Source organism: Oncorhynchus clarkii, chromosome 9, assembly GCF_045791955.1.
Source record: "Oncorhynchus clarkii lewisi isolate Uvic-CL-2024 chromosome 9, UVic_Ocla_1.0, whole genome shotgun sequence".
Classification (NCBI taxonomy): Eukaryota; Metazoa; Chordata; class Actinopteri; order Salmoniformes; family Salmonidae; genus Oncorhynchus; species Oncorhynchus clarkii.
Window position 1 is genome coordinate 28995581 of NC_092155.1, and position 19873 is coordinate 29015453.

At 45.6% G+C, this 19873-nt stretch overlaps 1 protein-coding gene across 1 annotated transcript in view; it reads left to right on the top strand.

Annotated features, from left to right (window-relative positions):
• The first annotated feature begins 19539 nt into the window (after window positions 1-19539).
• Window positions 19540-19873, top strand: part of LOC139416201 (ankyrin-2-like) — a 120943-nt gene continuing 120609 nt past the window's right edge. The window contains exon 1 of the mRNA XM_071164594.1: window positions 19540-19767. Within this exon, the coding sequence (XP_071020695.1) occupies window positions 19633-19767 (135 nt within the window). The 5' untranslated portion in view covers window positions 19540-19632. The remainder of the gene's footprint in view (window positions 19768-19873) is intronic.

A 19873-nucleotide genomic window follows, 5' to 3' on the forward strand; every position in this document is an offset into this window, starting at 1 on the left:
ACAGATGTGTCTGTATAGCATCTTTCTCTCTTTCACTCTCCCCCCCATCTCGATGCAGAGTAAGTGTGTTTATTTTGTCTTCATCTCTCCACTCTGATCCTCCTTGACATTTTTTAAGGACTGATGATGAGTGCAGTGGTGTAAAGTACTTAAGTAAAAATACTTTAAAGTACTACTTAAGTGTTTTTGGGGGGGTATCTGGACTTTACTATTTATATTTTTGACGACTTTTACTTTTTTACTTCACTACATTTACTTCACTATAAAATAAATTTACTTTTTACTTCATACATTTTCCCTGACACCCAAAAGTACTTGTTACATTTCGAAAGCTTAGCAGGACAGGGAAACTGGTCCAATTCACACACTTATCAAGATAACATCCCTGGTCATCCCTACTGCCTCTGATCTGGCGGACTCACTGAACCCAAATGCTTTGCTTGTAAGTTATGTCTAAAAGTTGGAGTGTGCCCCTGGCTATTTTAAATAAAAAATGGAAATTGTGTCTTCTAGTTTGCTTTATGTATGGATTGTGAAATGATATATCCTTTTACTTTTGATACTTAGGTATATAGCAATTACATTTTATTTTGATACTTAAGTATATTTAAAACCAAATACTTTTAGAATTACTCAAGTCATATTTTACTGAGTCACTTTTACTTTCATCATTTTCAATTAAGTTACCGTTACTTTTACTCAAGTATGACATTGTTGTAGATCACCCGCCACCCCTCGGTCTGACGGACAGTGTTACGCCCCCACTATGTGTCACCATGCTGGCCTTCACCTCCGGCTGTGTCCCTCTGGGCTGGAGCCTCGCTCCAGGGCTGTCTGACTTTAGCCTATCCACAGGACACAATCAGCCTGCTATTGCTCTCTTTCTGTCTCTTTCCTCCTCCTTCTCTCCCGATCCCTTTTTTTCAGCTTTCCATCTATCACTTCATCTCTCTTTCTTTTTCTGACCCATCCCCCCCTCTCTCGCCTTTCTTCTCCATCTCCCTCTATCACTGGCCCCCTACCTCCATCCCTACCTCCTCTCTGTCTCTCTCTACAGAAACAGGCGCGAAGCTGTAATAGCTCCCTCACCAGACTGGGGGACCCTAATCCTGTTACCCAGCACTCGCAGATACCCAGAGCCTATTTTCCATTCACTCCCTGTTCACCATCTAGCGCCAGGCATCACCAGGCCCACCTCTTGTCTCCCTAATTTGATTGGCATGCTTTCCTCATACCCCTACACACCCCCCTGGAATCCCAGAACCCCCCCCAGACCCCGCACCAAAATCAGCCTCAGACACACCCAGACGTAGATGTCTGGGTGGAGAATGAGATGTTAGAGCGAGACGATAGCATTTTCTCGGGGGGCAAACTTTTTTTTTCTCATTTTTTTAATTTTTTTTATTTTTTTTACCCCAAATCCCTCAGGACTAAGGGTCAGTTGACTGGAACCTATCCCTGCGTGACACGATAAGGTGGTGTCGTCGGGGTACGGGATTCGTGCCCGAATGAACGACGTCCTTGTATGACGCTCTTATCGTTACATTGCACGCGCCATCCCCTCTCTGCCCTTAGAACTGGAGGAGGTTTGCTGTGTTCTGGTTTGTGGTCAACGACACAAGTGAACCGGCCATTTAACTCTGTCTAACTAATTGGTCACGGTGGCGTACGCTAGAACAAAAGCCTCTCTTGTGGGGTTTGCAGATTTGACTTGTCCACCACGGGGAATTAGGCAGGGCAACAGTGGAACTGCTCTGCCATGCTGTGCTCATGTATTGCCTCAGCAATATGATTCATTCTATTTGTGTGTGGATGTCATTGGGATTTATCGCTCCATATATACTTGTGGCAATAAATAGTAGTCCTCCAACACAACATAATGACCCTCGCACCCGGATACAATGGCAACTCCTTCTATTGAGTCCTATTATTCATCTCTGTCTCCGAGGTCCGTCGTTGCTCTAGGCATGGTGTTGTTCACAGATACACAGTGTGAGCATGTAGGTTAGCAGAGTCCCTATGGATTCACGGGGAACATGATTTTGCACTAAAGGAGCCCGATGTCAGACAGAGCCCAGGGGAGTCGTGTGACCAGAGGGCAGTAAAAAGTCCCAGGGTCCTTAGCGAGGGGCCGCCCTGGTGGTAAGGTGGGGACTGCTGGCGCTGGACCTAGGGAGCCGACCATCGGCGAGAGTGGGTGTGTGTGCGTCAGGGGTTAAGAACGGAGGAAGTATCTGGGTGCTGGCGATGAAAGGTCCTTGCCAGACCGACAGTAGTTTAACAGAGGCTCTGTTGAAGAAGTGGCGGTTTGAATGCGTGATGTTTCACCCCACAACGCGGAAAAGGCTGTTCATTCACTGACACATAAAGACTTGTCTATGATGTAAGAAGTCGTTTCCTTTTGCTCTTTTTCGCTCTTTCTATGTCCGCCTCGATCTCTCCCTTAGTAATGACGGCGGGAAAAGGGGGATAAAGAGAGAAAAGCCGAGAGAAATCGAGGAAGATGAAAATACAGTGTCAACTCTGTCTTGGAGACCAACACTGTGTTGGTAGATGTTAGAGACCCATGTACTGTAGATATTTGGGTTGGTGCCAGTGTTGGATGTTGGATGACACTAAGAGAGGAAGAGAGAAGAAGAGAAAGCTGTGGAAAAGGGTGAGGGGGGGGGGTTAGTACCTCAGGGTTAGAGACAGGCTAACTGGTCTATCTATAACAGTCCATTTCCCCTGAGAATTCATTACTGCATTCATTGAAGGAGATTTTCCATTTTCTGTAACGCTAAACACAATTTGTTTAGTCAACTCAATGACTTGGCCAATGGCACTGAGATTGAATTGACGGTAGAGGAATTGTCAGAATGTCACTGTTTCAGACAAGGCCACACAGAAGCACACGACTGTGCACAACTGCCTACATTACATAACCCTAGAGTCTTGGTCAATATATCCTATACTAAACCTGCTCTATCTTTCCTCTCTCCTCTCTTTTAGGTAAGTTCCACATGTTATGGAGGCAGGGACAGTCTTGAGCTAACCATGAAGGTACAGTTGTCATGACTCGCGTTGCTTTGAAACGTGTGACGCCTGTTCCTTATAGTGGCCTTTATATTTGCACTGTTTCTGGGGCCCGCGCTGAATGTGATGGGGTTCCTGTGAACACAGGATGCTTTTGTAGGCTTTGTGTCTTGGATGATTTGATCACATAGCCATGCAGAGCTTTTTAGATCACGTGCAGTGAGTATGTGCCATACATAGTATGTCCCTGAATATACCCTTGAGTATATTTCCATTAGTTCTCTACTGTGAAGGATCCAGAACGGTTTCTCTAATCACCATAATACAACTACAGACCACTGCACCCTCCGTGGGCTGCCCACAAGACCCACTGTAAATACGGACCCTTTTTTGACGATGGCGACGCTGAAGCGACCTTCTATCTCGACACTTGGCTGTCATCTTCGTCTCCTCCCTGCCTCTCCTTCACATGACCTCTGACCTCCTGTCACGTCCACGACTTGCAGACGTCGCCTTGGGAACGCCCCATCCCCCACGTCCATACAGCCGCCTTCACCTGCTATATTGTAGCCTTCCATTGGCCGTGAAGCAATTTTTTTGAACCCTTTTGGTTTTGCTTCAGCCCTCTTTCTAAAGCGCAAGGGTGGAGGGGTGTCGGGGAGGGAAAGGGGGGACCACGGAAAGAGGAGGGGGGGGGGGACGAGAAATAGGCTCATTACGTGGAGATTTGGTACATGTTAATCAAATCTCCACGTAATGAGCCTATGTCCCCCCTCCTTCTCACCACCCCTATTGGCTCTGTCCATAATTCATGCCCCCCATGGAGGGTGAGTGTGTGTGTGTATGCGTGTACATTTGTGCGCATATGTCTGTGTGCACACCTGTGTGTGTGTGTGTGTGTGTGTTTCTCACCGGGGCTTGCTATTGGTGTCTGACAAGCAGGGACGAGAGAAGAGGATCGGGTCCGGGTTGGTGTCAGGCCAGAAAATGTCAGAGCAGCCCCACGGGCCTGCTCGTTACCCTCGTTCCACAGAGGTGTAAATATTTATGGCATTGCCATGCCGACCGGCACATCACGTGCCTAACCGTTCACAGAGGTGACAGTATGGATGGAGGACTTAAATTACATTTATGTAAAGCGCTCGAGTATAGAAATAGACAGGTTATTATGTGGATTTTGCTGTAGAGGGGAGGGAGTACACTACTTTGCCTCTTTTTGGTACTATCTCTGGACATTTTCTCAATACGTCCCGCCAACTTCATTGTAGCAAGTGTGTTGTCCATGTAGTTTCATTGAAAGATGTCAGTTACGATTGATTGGATGATGGTGACGTCCGTCTCTCGATGGTGACATCCCGTCGGTCTCTAGAGCAGGACATGGAGGGGATGCTGGGACCTCTGTTGGACTATAAACAATCCCATCAGGACCGATGCTTTTGACAGCCGTTGCCCACAGTGATTTTATGTTATTGCACTGGTTGTACCCACCTTGAGATAATCTGTTAGAGAAAGAGAGAGATGACAAAAAAGAGAGATGCTGCTTTGGATGTTCTGAAAGTAAGGTATTCATTCTGGACGTTTTGTGTCCCTCCACGTATTTATCTGGCAATTAGGGCTCAACAGACATTACAAAAAAAAAAAAATTCAGTTAACATAATTTGAATGAACATTCCACATTACCATGGAAGTTATTGTATCTCAGTACCAGGCAACCATTGTGTTCCATTCATTATATTTCTATGTGTGCTGCCGCAGGGAGGAGGTGTTACCTAGGCAACCGAAGACTCGTTTGCTTCGACACCTTGCTTGTTATGACGGTTATTCTATTTTCATGAAGGCCTTCATTCATAAAGGTGGGTGACACAGTTATACGGTAATTGTGACAGCCCTACTGGCAATGAGTCACAAACGACTTCTAGCGAGGTCACTCTGAATGTGTGAAGCTTCTCTTTGTTTTCCCCTTGGTCCATGAAGCACGTTGAAAGCCCCAATAATGTCAGGTCAGGAATGGAGGATGTGCCCTCTGTGTCCCCTGTAGTATGTCACCCCGTCCTCTGTCCCTTGTGTTTCCTGTAGTATGCCACTCAGTCCCCAATGTGTCACTAGGGCCTCTTTCTATCAGTCCTAATGTCCCATGAGTCACAGGCCACCCGAGCCAGCTCCCCCCCCCTGAGAGTCCTCTTTCCCCCCCTGTGTGTCCTAAACCAGACCCCTCTATAGGACAGAGCTCCATTCTCACTCTGTGTGTTCAGCCTGGTGAGGCTTTATAGAGCTACGACACCGTAGCTCTCTGCTCTCTGTCTCCATAAGGTCAGTGACAGCAGTGTCCATTGTAGGAAAGGCACCCTGCTCCTGTGGCTTGTTCATCTTTGTCAGCCCTGGTTCCCGTTTGCTCGTTAGGTAGCGAGAAGTGACGACGATCGAAAAGGTCACAGTCTTCCTTTGTTCGCACATATCTTTGATTTCACACCAATGACATCCAGCCAAGCTTTTTAATTTCCATTTAATTGAATAAATGTTCGTCATTTCTCCTTCTCCGTCCTCAAAGGTCGTTGTTCAGATTCACGTATGACAGCTGTGTAGGATCATGTGGGGGGTTTTTACAGTAAAACGATCTGTTGTCCACCACTCAACAGAACCTTCTCCTCCGGCTCAGCTCCTGCTGCTGTGTATGGCATTTTACTGCTATAGAGTAACCTCTCTCTCTCTCTCTCTCTCTCTCTCTCTCTCTCTCTCGGGGAGAGAAAGGACAGTGAGATAATGAAAGTGTAAACTCACGTCTCCTCTCGCTATCTGTGTGAGTTCACCTTTAGCATATGAGAAGACCAGGGGCAACCCCACTACACTATGAAGGTTATCTGTGCTGTTTCAGCCTATATTGTCATGTGTCTAAGACAGCTGTCACCATAATCTCACAAGCATCTGTACGCATGAGAGCGAGAGAGCGAATCCCGAATGATGAAATACCATGGTTGAACATTCCCAATGGTACAACTACCTGGGACTAAAGATCAGTGCCTCTGGTGGATTTGGTCTGGCAGTGAATACACTAGAAGCAAAAGCCCACAAAGCATTTTACTCCGTAAAAAGACAATCCTCAAAAATAAATATTCCTATCCAAATCTAGATATTCAATAGTGTAATTTCACCCATTGCACTATATGGAAGTGAGGTTTAGGGTGCAGCCGGTAATTACGATTATAAGCATTGGAAGAAAAAACCCAATAGAAAATCGAAATACAGAATTCTGCAGCATTATCCTAATATCCAATAGAAAGTACCAGGTAATGCATGCAGAACAGAACTCGGACAATTCCCTTTAATTGTAATTAGAAAGAAAATGACACAAAAATGTGGGCACCATTTGAAATGTAGCCCCCAAAGCATCCTTACAATTCAAAGCACTGTATTTCATTATCCTCATTGCATTGTACTATATTTACTGAAATGCTCAACCACTATACTGCTTTGGCAATATCTACAAATTGTATTTCATGCCAATAAAGCAATCTGAGAGAGAGAGAGAGAGAGAGAGAGAGAGAGAGAGAGAGAGAGAGAGTGTGAGAGAGAGAGAGAGTGTGAGAGAGAGAGAGAGAGAGAGAGAGAGAGAGAGAGAGAGAGAGAGAGAGAGAGAGAGAGAGAGAGAGAGAGAGAGAGAGAGAGAGAGAGAGAGAGAGAGAAATCCCCAAAACTAATCAAGCTTCAATCAATAGGCTATATTCATTTATCTTCGACCAATGTCATTTCAAAGGGATTGCTTGCTTCCCTATGTTGTGCCGGACCACAGGCTTAACCAAGGGAAATGGCTCCATTCAAAATAAATGTATTCAGGGAGAGAGAGGTAGCCATAGTAGAAAGCTGAGTTGAAGGCTTTACCCTGACGCCAGTGTAAATGGATGACCGCGAGTGCAGGCGCCAGTCCGATTGCGTAACAGGCCTGCCGGATCCATGCATTCTCATTGGACCTCAGGCCATTATTGATCCTGCGCCCGGTCACAAAGCCAAACGAACGTAGCCCCCGGATAAAATTCCTATCTGCTGGCTGTGACGTGTCACTGTATATTGGCTTGTTGTTTATACGGCAGGGCTAGAAGGGCATACAGTAACCCCGGGGTTGTGTGGGTCACAGAGAGTTTTCTAATGTTAGGGTACTGCTACCTGTCACCACTAGCCTATCTGTCTTGACTTGTTTATGTAGCATGCTAAATACGTTTTTTTTTTTTTAAAGGGTTTGTTTATGACAGTTTTGCGTGTACTTTCGGAATTGTCTGGCGAGCCACTCGCTAGGTGGACGTGTTGGAGGACCCTTGCAGTAGCGTTATGTCCCCGCCAGCTCGTGGTTTATGTACGAGCGCTGCGCTCGTTCTAAGAACGCCTTCCGATTGACCTCTACAGGCTCAACACGGTGGCATGGCAGCTATTACAGCAGAGACCCACGAGATGAGAGGACGCTGTCCTCACAAGGACTTCGCAGGGACTTCCAGTGGCACCGACTCACTGCTGGGAAAAAAAACACAGATGAGCTCAAGAAGAACACACACACGAACAGCAATCTCAACACCCAACGCGCGCGCACAGACACACACACACACACACACACACATCTGAGATCTGAGATGATGAGATCTGAGATGATGAGATGATCTGAGATCTGAGATGATGGATCGCTGGGTTTAGTTGGCCAGATGTTCTATCTTTAGGTAAGGATTTACCCTACATAAGACGTACTGTGTATACCTCATTCTCCTCTCTTCTCCTTCGTCCTTCCTCCTTTCCTCTTTTACTCCCCTCCGTCTCATTTCACCTCGAGCCATGTCACGAGAATGCATTTTGTGCACGTCAAGAGGGTGACATTTCTCTGGAAAACAGTGACTTTGATTACTGTGTGGGCTTCGATGCGCCGCCGCACGTAAACCACATACATCCACAGGGAAAGGATTTGTCATTTCTGATGAACAGGTTGGCTCAAGTTAATCTGTCCCGGAGATATGAAAAGGGAACGAGAATTCGACCCTCCTCCTTCATAGACTGCGGAAAAGATGTTCTCAATCTCTGTTGTAAGTTTAGCTACCTGACCGTGCAATAACTACTGCCCCATCTTTGTCTGTTCGGGGAAGTGTGTGTGTGTGTGTGTGTGTGTGTGTGTGTGTGTGTGTGTGTGTGTGTGTGTGTGTGTGTGTGTGTGTGTGTGTGTGTTGGAGGGTGTATGGGACATCCCTATTGTAGAGGTGGTGACGAAGCAGCATGTGTGTATATATGTGTGTGTGTGTCACGCCTTGGTCCCAGTCAGGTCTGATTCTAGGTCAGCTGAGAAGACTCCTCTATTTCTGTCTTGCTAATCCCCCTGTGTGTGTGTGTGGTGTGTGTGTTATGTGTGTGTGTGTGTGTGTCTCGAACACAATGTGCTAATACCTCCAGCACGGTACTCACTAATCCACTCACAGTAGTCGACTGCACCGTCCTGCACATTGGATTCTCTTCCCCCCCGCCCCCTCACACACTCCCCCCCCTGTGTGGACCCTCTAGCTATCCCTCCTCACACCCTCTGGATATTCCCTGGGGGTTGGAACTGGGACCACCCACGACGGAGCACCCATGAGCGCAGGCATGGTCGTGGGAGCCACAGGCCAGGTAAGGCTGCTACTGTAGACTAGGTAGACAGCGGTCCTAACCTCCCAGAGACCCGTACATCTCTCTCCCTATGCCTTTAGTCCTCCAACCTCCTTACTGCTAAGCTAACCTAGGCTAGGCTAACTTTAAATGATCTGCATGGACTCTCAAGGCAACTGTAAGTTAAGGGTCCAATAATGAGTTAGCTTTGCAGTCGAAATACAAGTTAAGCGGAGATGTGCTGTTTTGTGTCAGGAAAGGAGTGCTTTAGGGGACTTTAGGGGCCTCTCTCTTTTTAATTAAACATCTTGAAATGAACTGCGGGCCTAGTGGATTCTCTCTCCCACTCTATCTCGCTCTCTCTCTCTGTCTCTCAGGGGGACATTAATTTATCACCGACTTATCTTTAATCCCACCATAATGAAGCCCCCATGCTCTATCTTTTCAATGTAGATTAACACCACCGATGGGTCATTATAGCCAGAAAAAGACTTCAATTAACCTGCTCTTTCTGTGGAGACAATGCTAAAGCGCTGGCATTAGCTACAGTAGCAGGTCAGCAGATATTGCTAGCTTATAACCTACTGTATACATTGATTGATCTATAGGCCAGCAGATGCTAACTTACAGCCTAAAAACCCATTAACCTACGCTTTCTATGGAGACTATGCTAAGGCGCTAGCTTTATTTACAGTAGCTGGTCAGCAGATGCTAGCGTATAGCCTTCCGTATTCACATTGACTTCTTAAAAAAAGAAGAAGAAGAAGTGGCCTGTTGTTTTGAATCTGTATAGTTTATTGACCTGTGTGTGCTGCATTGTGTAACAGCAGCAGGATATAAATAACCATCAGGCCTAAAGACCCAGGAGGAGTGTGAATGTGCTGTACTGAATATACAGTATGCGGTATGCATGAGTCATTTCTCCTGTGCTAACACACTAAATAGGCGTTTCTCCTAGGGGTGGTTTTGTCTTAATTGCGGAGAAGTGCTTACGTTGTGGCGTGGAAGTGAGCAGCAATATTATTAAACTTTTATTAGGACACATTGCTTTATTGTGGCTGGTGGTGTTAACATGCCAGCAGAGACAGAATTGGACCACATTAGGGTGAATCATTCTGTGTGTCTTTAGGGGGGTTGAAGATGAGTAATACGTTGAATGTTGAGGCCAATGGGGATGGATGGTGTCATCGTGGCCCTAGGGGGAAGTCTGAGACGGCTCATTTGGGTGGGGCACTGATGAATAGTTCCTCATTCTTCCTCTTTCTTATCTACATGAATATTTCTCTCTCTCTCATAAGGCTTTGTTTCAGGAAGTTTACTGGCAGACTGTGACCCAGGATGTTGTATTTAGACATTAGTTTTATTTATTATTTATTTAACCTTTATTTAACTAGGCAAGTCAGTTAAGAACAAATTATTATTTTACAACGACTGCCTACCCCAGCCTAACCCTCCCCTAACGATGCTGGGCCAACTGTGTATCGTGCTATGGGACTCCCGATCACTGCCGGTTGTGATACAGCCCAGGATTGAACCAGGATCTGTAGTGACGCCTCTAGCACTGAGATGCAGTGCCTTAGACCGCTGCGCCACTCGGGAGGGAGTGGGAATGACCACACACACACACACACACACACACACACACACACACACACACACACACACACACACACACACACACACACACACACACACACACACACACACACACACACACACACACACACACACACACACACACACACACACACACACACACACACACACACACACGCAAGTATCTACTTGAGATTATATTGTGGATCTGCATTGTCTACCATCCGGGAGGTGTGTGGTTGTGTTTACTGTATATGGGTGTTTCTATCAGTAGGTGTGTATTCTCATTAAGGTCTGTGAAGGCTCAGGTTGGCCTAATGATGCCCACAGGACTCCCGTAGCACACAGGGTGGAAAGTACCACTCCCCACACCCCCCCGAAAGACCTTTCCACCTCCCGCCGTCTACCACTGTCTCCGTTGACAACGCCCCCGGCCTTGTTACTAAGGGATGGGTTCCCAGGGCGATGAAGCGCCTGTTAGCACCACTCCATGCTAGACAGGGGTTAAGCCAGCCGTGTGTGTGCTTCCTTTACGACACAACGCTACAGGGTAGGGCCAGCTTGGAGGCTGCTGTGTCTCTTTTTGTCCGCTTGTTGTTTGCTGTTGACCTTGTATTCAGAGTCAATGAGCTGGAATTCCTGTTACTAGGTGAAGCACTTCCATAGAATGGGATAAAATATAAGTTTAGAGGACAATGACGCATCATAACATAATGTGCGATAGCATCTTTATAGTATTTATAGTGATTTCTCAATGTCAACATATCAGTGTGAGATGTTTTATTCTCACCTTATTTTTTTTTATTATAGAATTTAGGCTGTGTAAAAGGACATTAACTGTGGTATACAGTGCATTTGGAAAGTATTCAGAACCCTTGACATTTTCTACATTTTGTTACATTACAGCCTTATTCTAAAATGTATTAAATTGTCCCCCCCCCCCCTCATCAATCTACACACAATACCCCATAATGACAAAGCAAAAACAGGTTTTTAGAGATGTTTGCAAATGTATTAAAAATTAAAAAAACACATTTACATAAGTATTCGGATCGTTTACTCAGTACTTTGTTGAAGCACCTTCAGCAGCAATTACAAACTCGAGTCTTGGGTATGATGCTACAAGCTTGGCACACCTATGTTTCTCCCATTCTTCTTTGCAGATCCTCTCAAGCTCTGTCAGGTTGGATGGGGAGCATCGCTTCATAGCTATTTTCAGGTCTCTCCAGAGATGTTCGATCGGATTCAAGACCTGCTCTGACTGGGCCACTCAAGGACATTCAGACTTGTCCAGAAGCCACTCCTGCGTTGTCTTGGCTGTGTTCTTAGGGTCATTGTCCTGATGGAAGGTGAACCTTCACCCTAGTCTTACGTCCTGAGTGCTCTGGAGCAGATTTTTGTCAAGGATCTCTCTGTACTTTGCTCCCTTCATCTTTCCCTTGATCCTGACTAGTCTCCCAATTGCTGCCGCTGAGAAACATCCCCACAGCATGATGCTGCCACCACCATGCTTCAACATAGGGATGGTGCCAGGTTTCCACCAGACATGACACTTGGCATACAGGCCAAATAGTTCAATCTCGAACTGTCAACTGTGGGACCTTATATTAGACAGGTGTGTGCCTTCCTAAATCATATCAAATGTATTTATATAGCCCTTCTTACATCAGCTGATATATCAAAGTGCTGTACAGAAACCCAGCCTAAAACCCCAAACAGCAAGCAACGCAGGTGTAGAAGCATCGTGGCTAGGATAAACTCCATAGAAAGGCAAGAACCTAGGAAGAAACCTAGAGAGGAACCAGGCTATGAGGGGTGGCCAGTCCTCTTCTGGCTGTTCTAAATCATGTCTAATCAATATCATTTACCACAGGTGAACTCCAATCAAGTTGTAGAAATATCTTAAGGACGATCAATGGAAACAGGATGCTCCAGAGCTCAATTTTGAGTCTCATAGCAAAGGGTCTGAATATTTCGAGTACCAGTCAAAAGTTTGGACACACCTACTCATTCAACGGGTTTTCTTTAATTTAACAATATTCTATATTGTAGAATAATAGTGAAGACATCAACATAACACATGGAATCATGTAGTAACCAAAGAAGTGTTAAACAAATCAAAATATATTTCATATTTGAGATTCTTCAAGGTAGCCACCCTTTGCCTGGCATTCTCTCAACCAGCTTCATTGAGGTAGTCATCTGGAATGCATTTCAACTAACAGGTGTGCCTTGCTAAAAGCTAATTTGGTTTTCAGAAGATAGCCATATTTGGTAAAAGACAAAGTCCATATTATGGCAAGAACAGCTCAAATTAGCAAAGAGAAACGACAGTCCATCATTACTTTAAGACATGAAGGTCAGTCAATCTGGAAGATGTCAAGAACTTGAAAATACAGTTGCAAAAACCATCAAGCGCTATGATGAAACTGGCTCTCACGAGAACCGCCACAGGAAAGGAAGACCCAGAATGATCTCTGCTGCAGAGGATAAGTTCATTAAAGTTAACTGCACCTCAGATTGCAGCCCAAATAAATGCTTCATGGAGTTCAAGTAACAGACACATCTCAACATCAACTGTTCCGAGGCGACTGTGTGAATCAGGCCTTGAATCAGGTCGAATTGCTGCAAAGAACCACTACTAAAGGACACCAATAAGAAGCAGGGACTTGCTTGGGCCAAGAATCACAAGCAATGGACATTAGAAAATCTGTGCTTTGTTCTGATGAGTCAAATTTTGAGATTTTTGGTTCCAACCGCTGTATCTTTGTGAGACACAGAGTAGGTGAATGGATGATCTCTGCCTGTGTGGTTCCCACCATGAAGCATGGAGGAGGAGGTGTGATGGTGTGGGGGTGCTTTGCTGGTGACACTGTCAGTGATATATTTATAATTCAAGGCATACTTAACCAGCATGGCTACCACAGAATTCTGCAGCGATATGCCTCCCCATCTGGTTTGCGTTTAGTGGGACAATTTTTTTTTTTTAACAGGACAATGACCCAACACACCTCCGGGCTGTGTAAGGGCTTTTTGACCAAGAAGGAGAGTGATTGAGTGCTTCATCAGATGACCTGGCCTCCACAATCACCCGACCTCAACCCAGTTGAGACGGTTTGGGATGAGTTGGACCGCAGAGTGAAGGAAAAGCAGCCAACAAGTGCTCAGCATATGTGGGAACTCCTTCAAGACTGTTGGAAAAGCATTCCAGGTGAAGCTTGTTGAGACAATGCCAAGTGTGTGCAAAGCTGTCAAGTCAAAGGGTGGCTACTTTAAAGAATCTGAAATCTAAAACATATTTTGATTTGTTTAACATTTTTTGTTTAACTCTCGGTTTTCATTTTTTTAAATAAATGTGCTAACATTTCTTAAACTGTTTTTGCTTTGTCATTATGGGGTATTGTGTGTAGATTGATGAGGGGGAAAAACTATTTAATCAATTTTAGAATAAGGCTGCAAGGTAATAAAATGTGGAAAAAGTCAAGGAGTCTGAATACTTTCCGAATGCACTGTATATCTACAATCACTTCTTAAATCCATGGTTATTGCAGACTCCTATCTCTCTCTCTCTTTCTCTCTCTCTCTCTCGTACAAACCCAGTGTGGTTAGCAAGTACGTTAAATTGGTCAATTGTTGCCTTAAGGCATCAGAAGCATACATATCTAACCCCTGGTGACACGTATTACATTTCAATCACACCTCTATCATTTGTTTCCTAATATGGTTCAGAGGATAGCAATACATTAAAACCTCACCCCCACCTACACACACGCATGCTTGCACACACACATGGATGCACACACACACACACACACACACACACACACACACACACACACACACACACACACACACACACACACACACACACACACACACACACCTCCCCCCACCTCCACTTAATATCCCGCCTCCTAGAGGTTCAAAGGTGACAGTCTGGGATAGATTGTGTCTGGGGACTTACAGTAGCTACAACCATGAAGGGACTAGCCTACCTCCCATAACAATACACATACCAGAGAATGGAGACGAATACTCAACACCACTGTATACACCCAACCAATGAAATTCCTTAGGAAATGCTCGGCATCTATAATTACACGCTTTGACTTTATTGTTATTAATGATGTGTTTTATACCATGGCATTATTGAATACTCGATATACGATATACCAGAAATCACCAAATCGGGTCTGCCCTGCCGATGCATAGCAAAACACAGAGAGAGAGAGGGTTAGGGTGTGGGTCTGGCTGTGGTGCCTCTTTGTCTGTACAGTGCACTCCTCTACAATGACAGGGATGCTCTGAGGAACACCACCTGTGTGCCTGTCTGTTATCTCTGTTTTTCTGACCGTATCTCTTTATTAATTACTTTGAATCTCTTAGTTTTTTGTTTGTTGTATCTCTTTGTTTTTCTGTCTGTCTGCTTGTATCTTCAGTCTTATCTCCCTGTCTTGTCTTTCGGTGTGCTACTGTCGCGGCCTTGTATGTTGTGCAGTGGCAATGAATTGTCACAATACCACTCCCCTCCCCTATTGAAGAATACAGACTAGGTCTAGAAGGAGCAGCGGTAGTCTATTGGCTAGGGAGTGTAGGTAAGGTAAAGGGCTGGACCACTCTGTGTGTCAGGGCAGACAGATGGTGCACAGGCCTAATCCATTCACGCACACTTCCCTCCTCTCCCCTCTACATTAGTTTGACCAACTCGCCAAGTAAATCCACTTTTCCTCTGACACACCAATAAACCATCTAGCTAATAAAAAAGTAATATTGTGACATTGAAAGAGAATGTAAACTAACGGTACTTTTTTCAAATGTTATTCTCACAAAAACGGATACCAAGAGTCCGAAGTGAGTTATGTTATTAAAAACCGTCGAACGATGAAGAGATTTTGCTGATAGACTGGCCCTCGTCTGGGAGGCTTTTGGACAGAAGGAGGGATGGAGGGAGGAGGTAGGGAGGGGGAGGATGTGGGCTAAAAGCTAATCCGGTGGCTTTCCTTGAAGGAGTGTGTGTGTGTCACTGTGTTCTGGTGCAGATGAAAAAGAGATCAAATCCTTTTGTGCTGATCAGTGAGACAGGGATCAGGCTGATTTCAACAAAATTAGGACTTAATGAAATACTTCATTAAATATTTAGGATGAAGAAAATGGGAAGGGGATTGGGGGGGTAGAGGTTTAGGCTAATATACTGTATTTACTAATATCATTCAGTTGTGTTTATTTGGTTCTGTCTAGATGTCAAAGTATCCTGTATTCATTTTGAAGAGCTTTAAATAGACCACCCTGCCCATACATAGTACAGAATACAGGTCATCGAGATCCTATTCAATTACAGTAAGTAATTACTACAAAAGTATTCTAATTCCTAATTCTATTGCACAGGCATTCTGGTTCTTAGAGCAGTTTTTCCTTAAATTAGCCCTAATCCTCCTCTCTGGACTACCCCACCTAGTTCATGGGGTCAGAGTTCAGATCACAGTCAGGGTCACCACCAAGCTGCCGATCAATGCTACCTGTCAATCAGTGTCTATATGGAGAGTTTGTGTGTGTGTTTTCGTGTGGTTTCCGTGCCAGTAAAGAATATAGCCGTAACCTAGAGGCAGATGCTGGGTCTTTCTAATTACTGTAAGGCTAGACGACTAGATTACTGATATGTAAATAGTGGATACTCTCTCTGCTAGACAGGATTTGGGGATTACAAACCGAGGCGAGATTAAAACGCAGAATCCTTCTTACTGCTGCTAGGTAAAGGCAGAGGCCTAGAACTGACGTATCAAACACACACCAGTCTTGTGTGGCCATCCTTCTAAATCTAATTTAGTTTCCGAGGCTAAATACACACACAGCACATAATATTACATTACATTTTAACAGACACTCTTGTCCAGAGCAACTTACAGTAAGTGCATACATCTACAGTACTGGTCTCCCGTGGGAATCGAAAACCCACCACCCTGCAAGTGCCACGCTCTACCCACTGAGCCGCCCGGGACTACACATTACTTTCAAGTTGAAGTGTGTGCGCTAGCGATTGATTTAGCGTTAATGTATTTGAGTATGTATGCTTCGACATATGGAATGTCCTGCCAGCCCCCAGGAAATGGCCTTTTCATGGCCAGTGTGCACCCAAGCCCAGTCTTCAGAATGGACCATGAGACATCGTCCTTCACACATCACACGGTGCTACTCTGAAAGGGTAATTTCCTGTTTCCTCATATCAAACACACAGATGCACCCCCCCCCCCCCCCCCACATCTTTACTCCCTTCCATCCTTCTTCCTGCACAATCACTAGCAACCAGGTTACGTGCAACATTACATCTGTGAAATATATGATTACATGACCATTACTGAGAGCCAGGTTACTCTCTTTAACATGGTAATAACATGGTGATCCTAGGCTCTGATCTCAAGTGCCCCCTGCGGCAGGAGCTCCTCGTCAGCACAAGGGCCTGGGCAGCAAATCCCTAGAAATCAACATTTAAATGCAGTCCTGTCGAATGAACCAGTATGTACTCTATACGTACATCGTAAGGGTTCTATATACATATCCGGAGGACATGCGATGAGATGAGAGTGGTGCTTCGCCAGTCCCCATGCAATTACCCAGGAACAGCTGACTACGTACATCTATTTTTGGATGAACTCAATGTAATTATATAATGGCCACCAGGGGGCACCATGGTATAGCAGCAGTAACTGCATGAGGGGACACTGCATGGGAGAAGCTGTGTATGATTGAACCTCAAAGTGCTACTGCAGGAAACGGTGAAAAGTGTAGTGTTGTGTGGGTTGTAAAGGCAATGCACAGCAGGTGACGTCAATGAGTACGTGATCCCTTGTTTCAAATAATGGGATTCCAAACAGCAAGGGACGGGTGAGAGTGGTACTTCCAAATGTGCCGTCTGTGTATGTTTCAAGAGGGTCAAATGTGGGTGTACTCCATTCTATTGTACAACATTGTGAAGTTGCGAGTGAACTTTCCCCCATTGTTCTCTTTTTGCCAGCATTGCGTTCAGCACCATGGACAAGGCTTAACATTAAAATGCACACACGATTTGACATTTAAGTCTTACACAAGTCATGTATAAGTCAGTAGGGATACAATGCAAAGTGCTCTCCGTGGTGCTGAAATGAAGCCGGGAACATTCACTGTCAGAAAGGAGTGTTTAAACCGTCATACTTCTTAACAAAACACTAGATGAATGATAGTTTATGTACCTTATGTACAATTTAGTAATGTTTTGATTCATGTTATGCTGCAGTAGATACCTACATGCCACGATCGCTACAGAGTATGAGCTAGTTGGAAGGCAGTGTTACCCAGAAGGATTCTCTATGTGAGAAAGAATATGGCGCTCACTGTTCTGTTCCTAAGAGAGGAGAGGAGGCTGATTTACCACATGGACTGAATACAATGACACTGAATAGGGATGAGGAGGAGGGTGGGTCCATTCCTCTTTCTTTCTCTCTGCCTTTCTCTTCCTTATCAATCTCTTTTCCCACCCTGTCTTTCTCCTGTTCCTTTATCTTCCTCTCCATCCCTCCATCCTTCCCTCTCATTTGATGTCCTCTCTGGTTTCACCCTCAACCTCTATTTCACTATCACTATTTCTCTTTCTCTCTCTCTCCCTCTCTCTCTCTCTCTCTCTCTCTCTCCCCTCTCTCTCTCGCTCATTCCCTCTCTCTCGCTCATTCCAGTCTCTCTCTTTCCTCGCTCTCTCCCCCTCTCTTTCCCCTCTCTCTCTCGCTCATTTTCTCTCTCTCTCTTTCTCTCTCCCCCCCTCTCTCTCGCTCATTGTCTCTCTCCCCCCTCTCTCCCCTCTCTCTCTCACTCATTCTCTCTCCCTGTCCTGGTGCAACACTAGGTTCGACTGACCATTTGCCTGCACTGTGGGTAACCTGAACCAACCGTGATCTCTCTCTCTCTCTCTCTCTCTCTCTCTCTCTCTCTCTCTCTCTCTCTCTCTCAGTAAGCTGTGTTGGGTGTGAGAGTTATGTAGGAGTGGATTCCAGTGTAGTAGCACTAGCCACTAGGTCCAGCTGGGGCTGCCTGGCTGGTACAGACACAATATGGCCACTGCTGCTGCTTCTTTACAACCAACACACACTTTACTCCAGGCTTGTAGAGATCATCCAAACATATTGAAGCCTACATATGTGGGGAAACGACATGTACATGCACTCATATATGTGCATATTAAATGAACTACACGTGAGATAACGTCACATTCAGGTCTTAAACCCACGCATGCCATTGGTATTTTCATGTTTGGCTGGGGATTGTTATTGTATTGTGTTGCTATTTCCTATTTCTTACTTTTTAAATCTGCATTGTTGGGAAAACGCTTGTAAGTAAACATTTCACGGTAAAGTTTATACCCGTTGTATTCGGCGCATGTGACAAGTAAAATTGGATTTGATTCATGGTTCCGGGCAAAGAAATGTGTGTGTGTGACAGTAAGGGGGAAATCTGATGTGTGTGTGTGTGTGTGTGTGTGTTTGACAGTAAGGGGGAAATCTGACGTGTGTGTGTGTGTGTGAGTGTGTGAGCTCGAGTTGTGAAATCTGCAGCAGCAGCTCACAGTCATCAAGGCAGACTTTGCCATTTCCCACTAATGTAGGGGGAAATAAGGGATTGGATAGAGATTTCCTCTATCTCCTCTGTGTCCCCCTCTTGATTCGGCTCACATGGCTCCTTCCACCTTTCCACCCAAAGAACAGCGAGTTATTCTCTCAACCACCGTAGCCCCCTTCCCCAACCCTTTCTCTCCATCCCCTCTCTCTCTCTCTCTCTCTCTCTCTCTCTCTCTCTCTCTCTCTCTCTCTCTCTCTCTCTCTCTCTCTCTCTCTCTCTCTCTCTCTCTCTCTCTCTCCCGCCCCCATTGCAATATCAGTGAGTGAAGTCTTGTTGTTGGGATGACTGACTGACAGATTCCAAACTTGAAGCTTCCCACAGCAGCTGACAGCTCCGCAATTACAGTGGGAGAGGAGGATCTCAGGCTCAGTTTCCCTCTCTCTCTCTCTCTCTCCCTCTCTCTCTCTCTCTCTCTCTCTCTCTCTCTCTACCCACACATCCCCACTCCAAACGTCAGATGCGGTGTTCCAGGGAGTGGGGCGCTGCATGCAGGGCTAGACCAGTTCATATGTGGTGGTGACGGCTGGAGGCATAGAGGACTAGCGGCTACACCTCTCGCTCTCTGCTTCTCTCTTATTTCCGTCCTCCTCCTCTGCTTTCCTGCAGAGTCGTGGTGGCGGACGACTCAGCGTGAGCGTCTGCCTGCCCTTTGGCGGAAATTATTTTCATCCCTTCGCTGGCGTTCATATCTTTGGGACTCTGGGGGGGGAGGAATTTTTAAAAGGTGATTTGGTGTCGGGTTTCTCTGGAAGTAGGAGGTAGCGGGCTGACATGGCACACGCTGCAGCCCACATTAAGAAGGCCAGGGTGGAGCTGGTGGAGCAGCAGGGTCCTGACCTGAAGGCTCTGGAGAAAGCCCGCCAGAGGAGGATTCGCTCCCGCGAACGGGCAGAGCGCAAACGCAAGGTACGAGGGATAGACAGTACGATACCCATCATGCTTCGCCTTCATCTGCCCATCCTCATATCAACACCTCCTGATCATTACCTGTCGCGTATTCGCGTACCTGCTC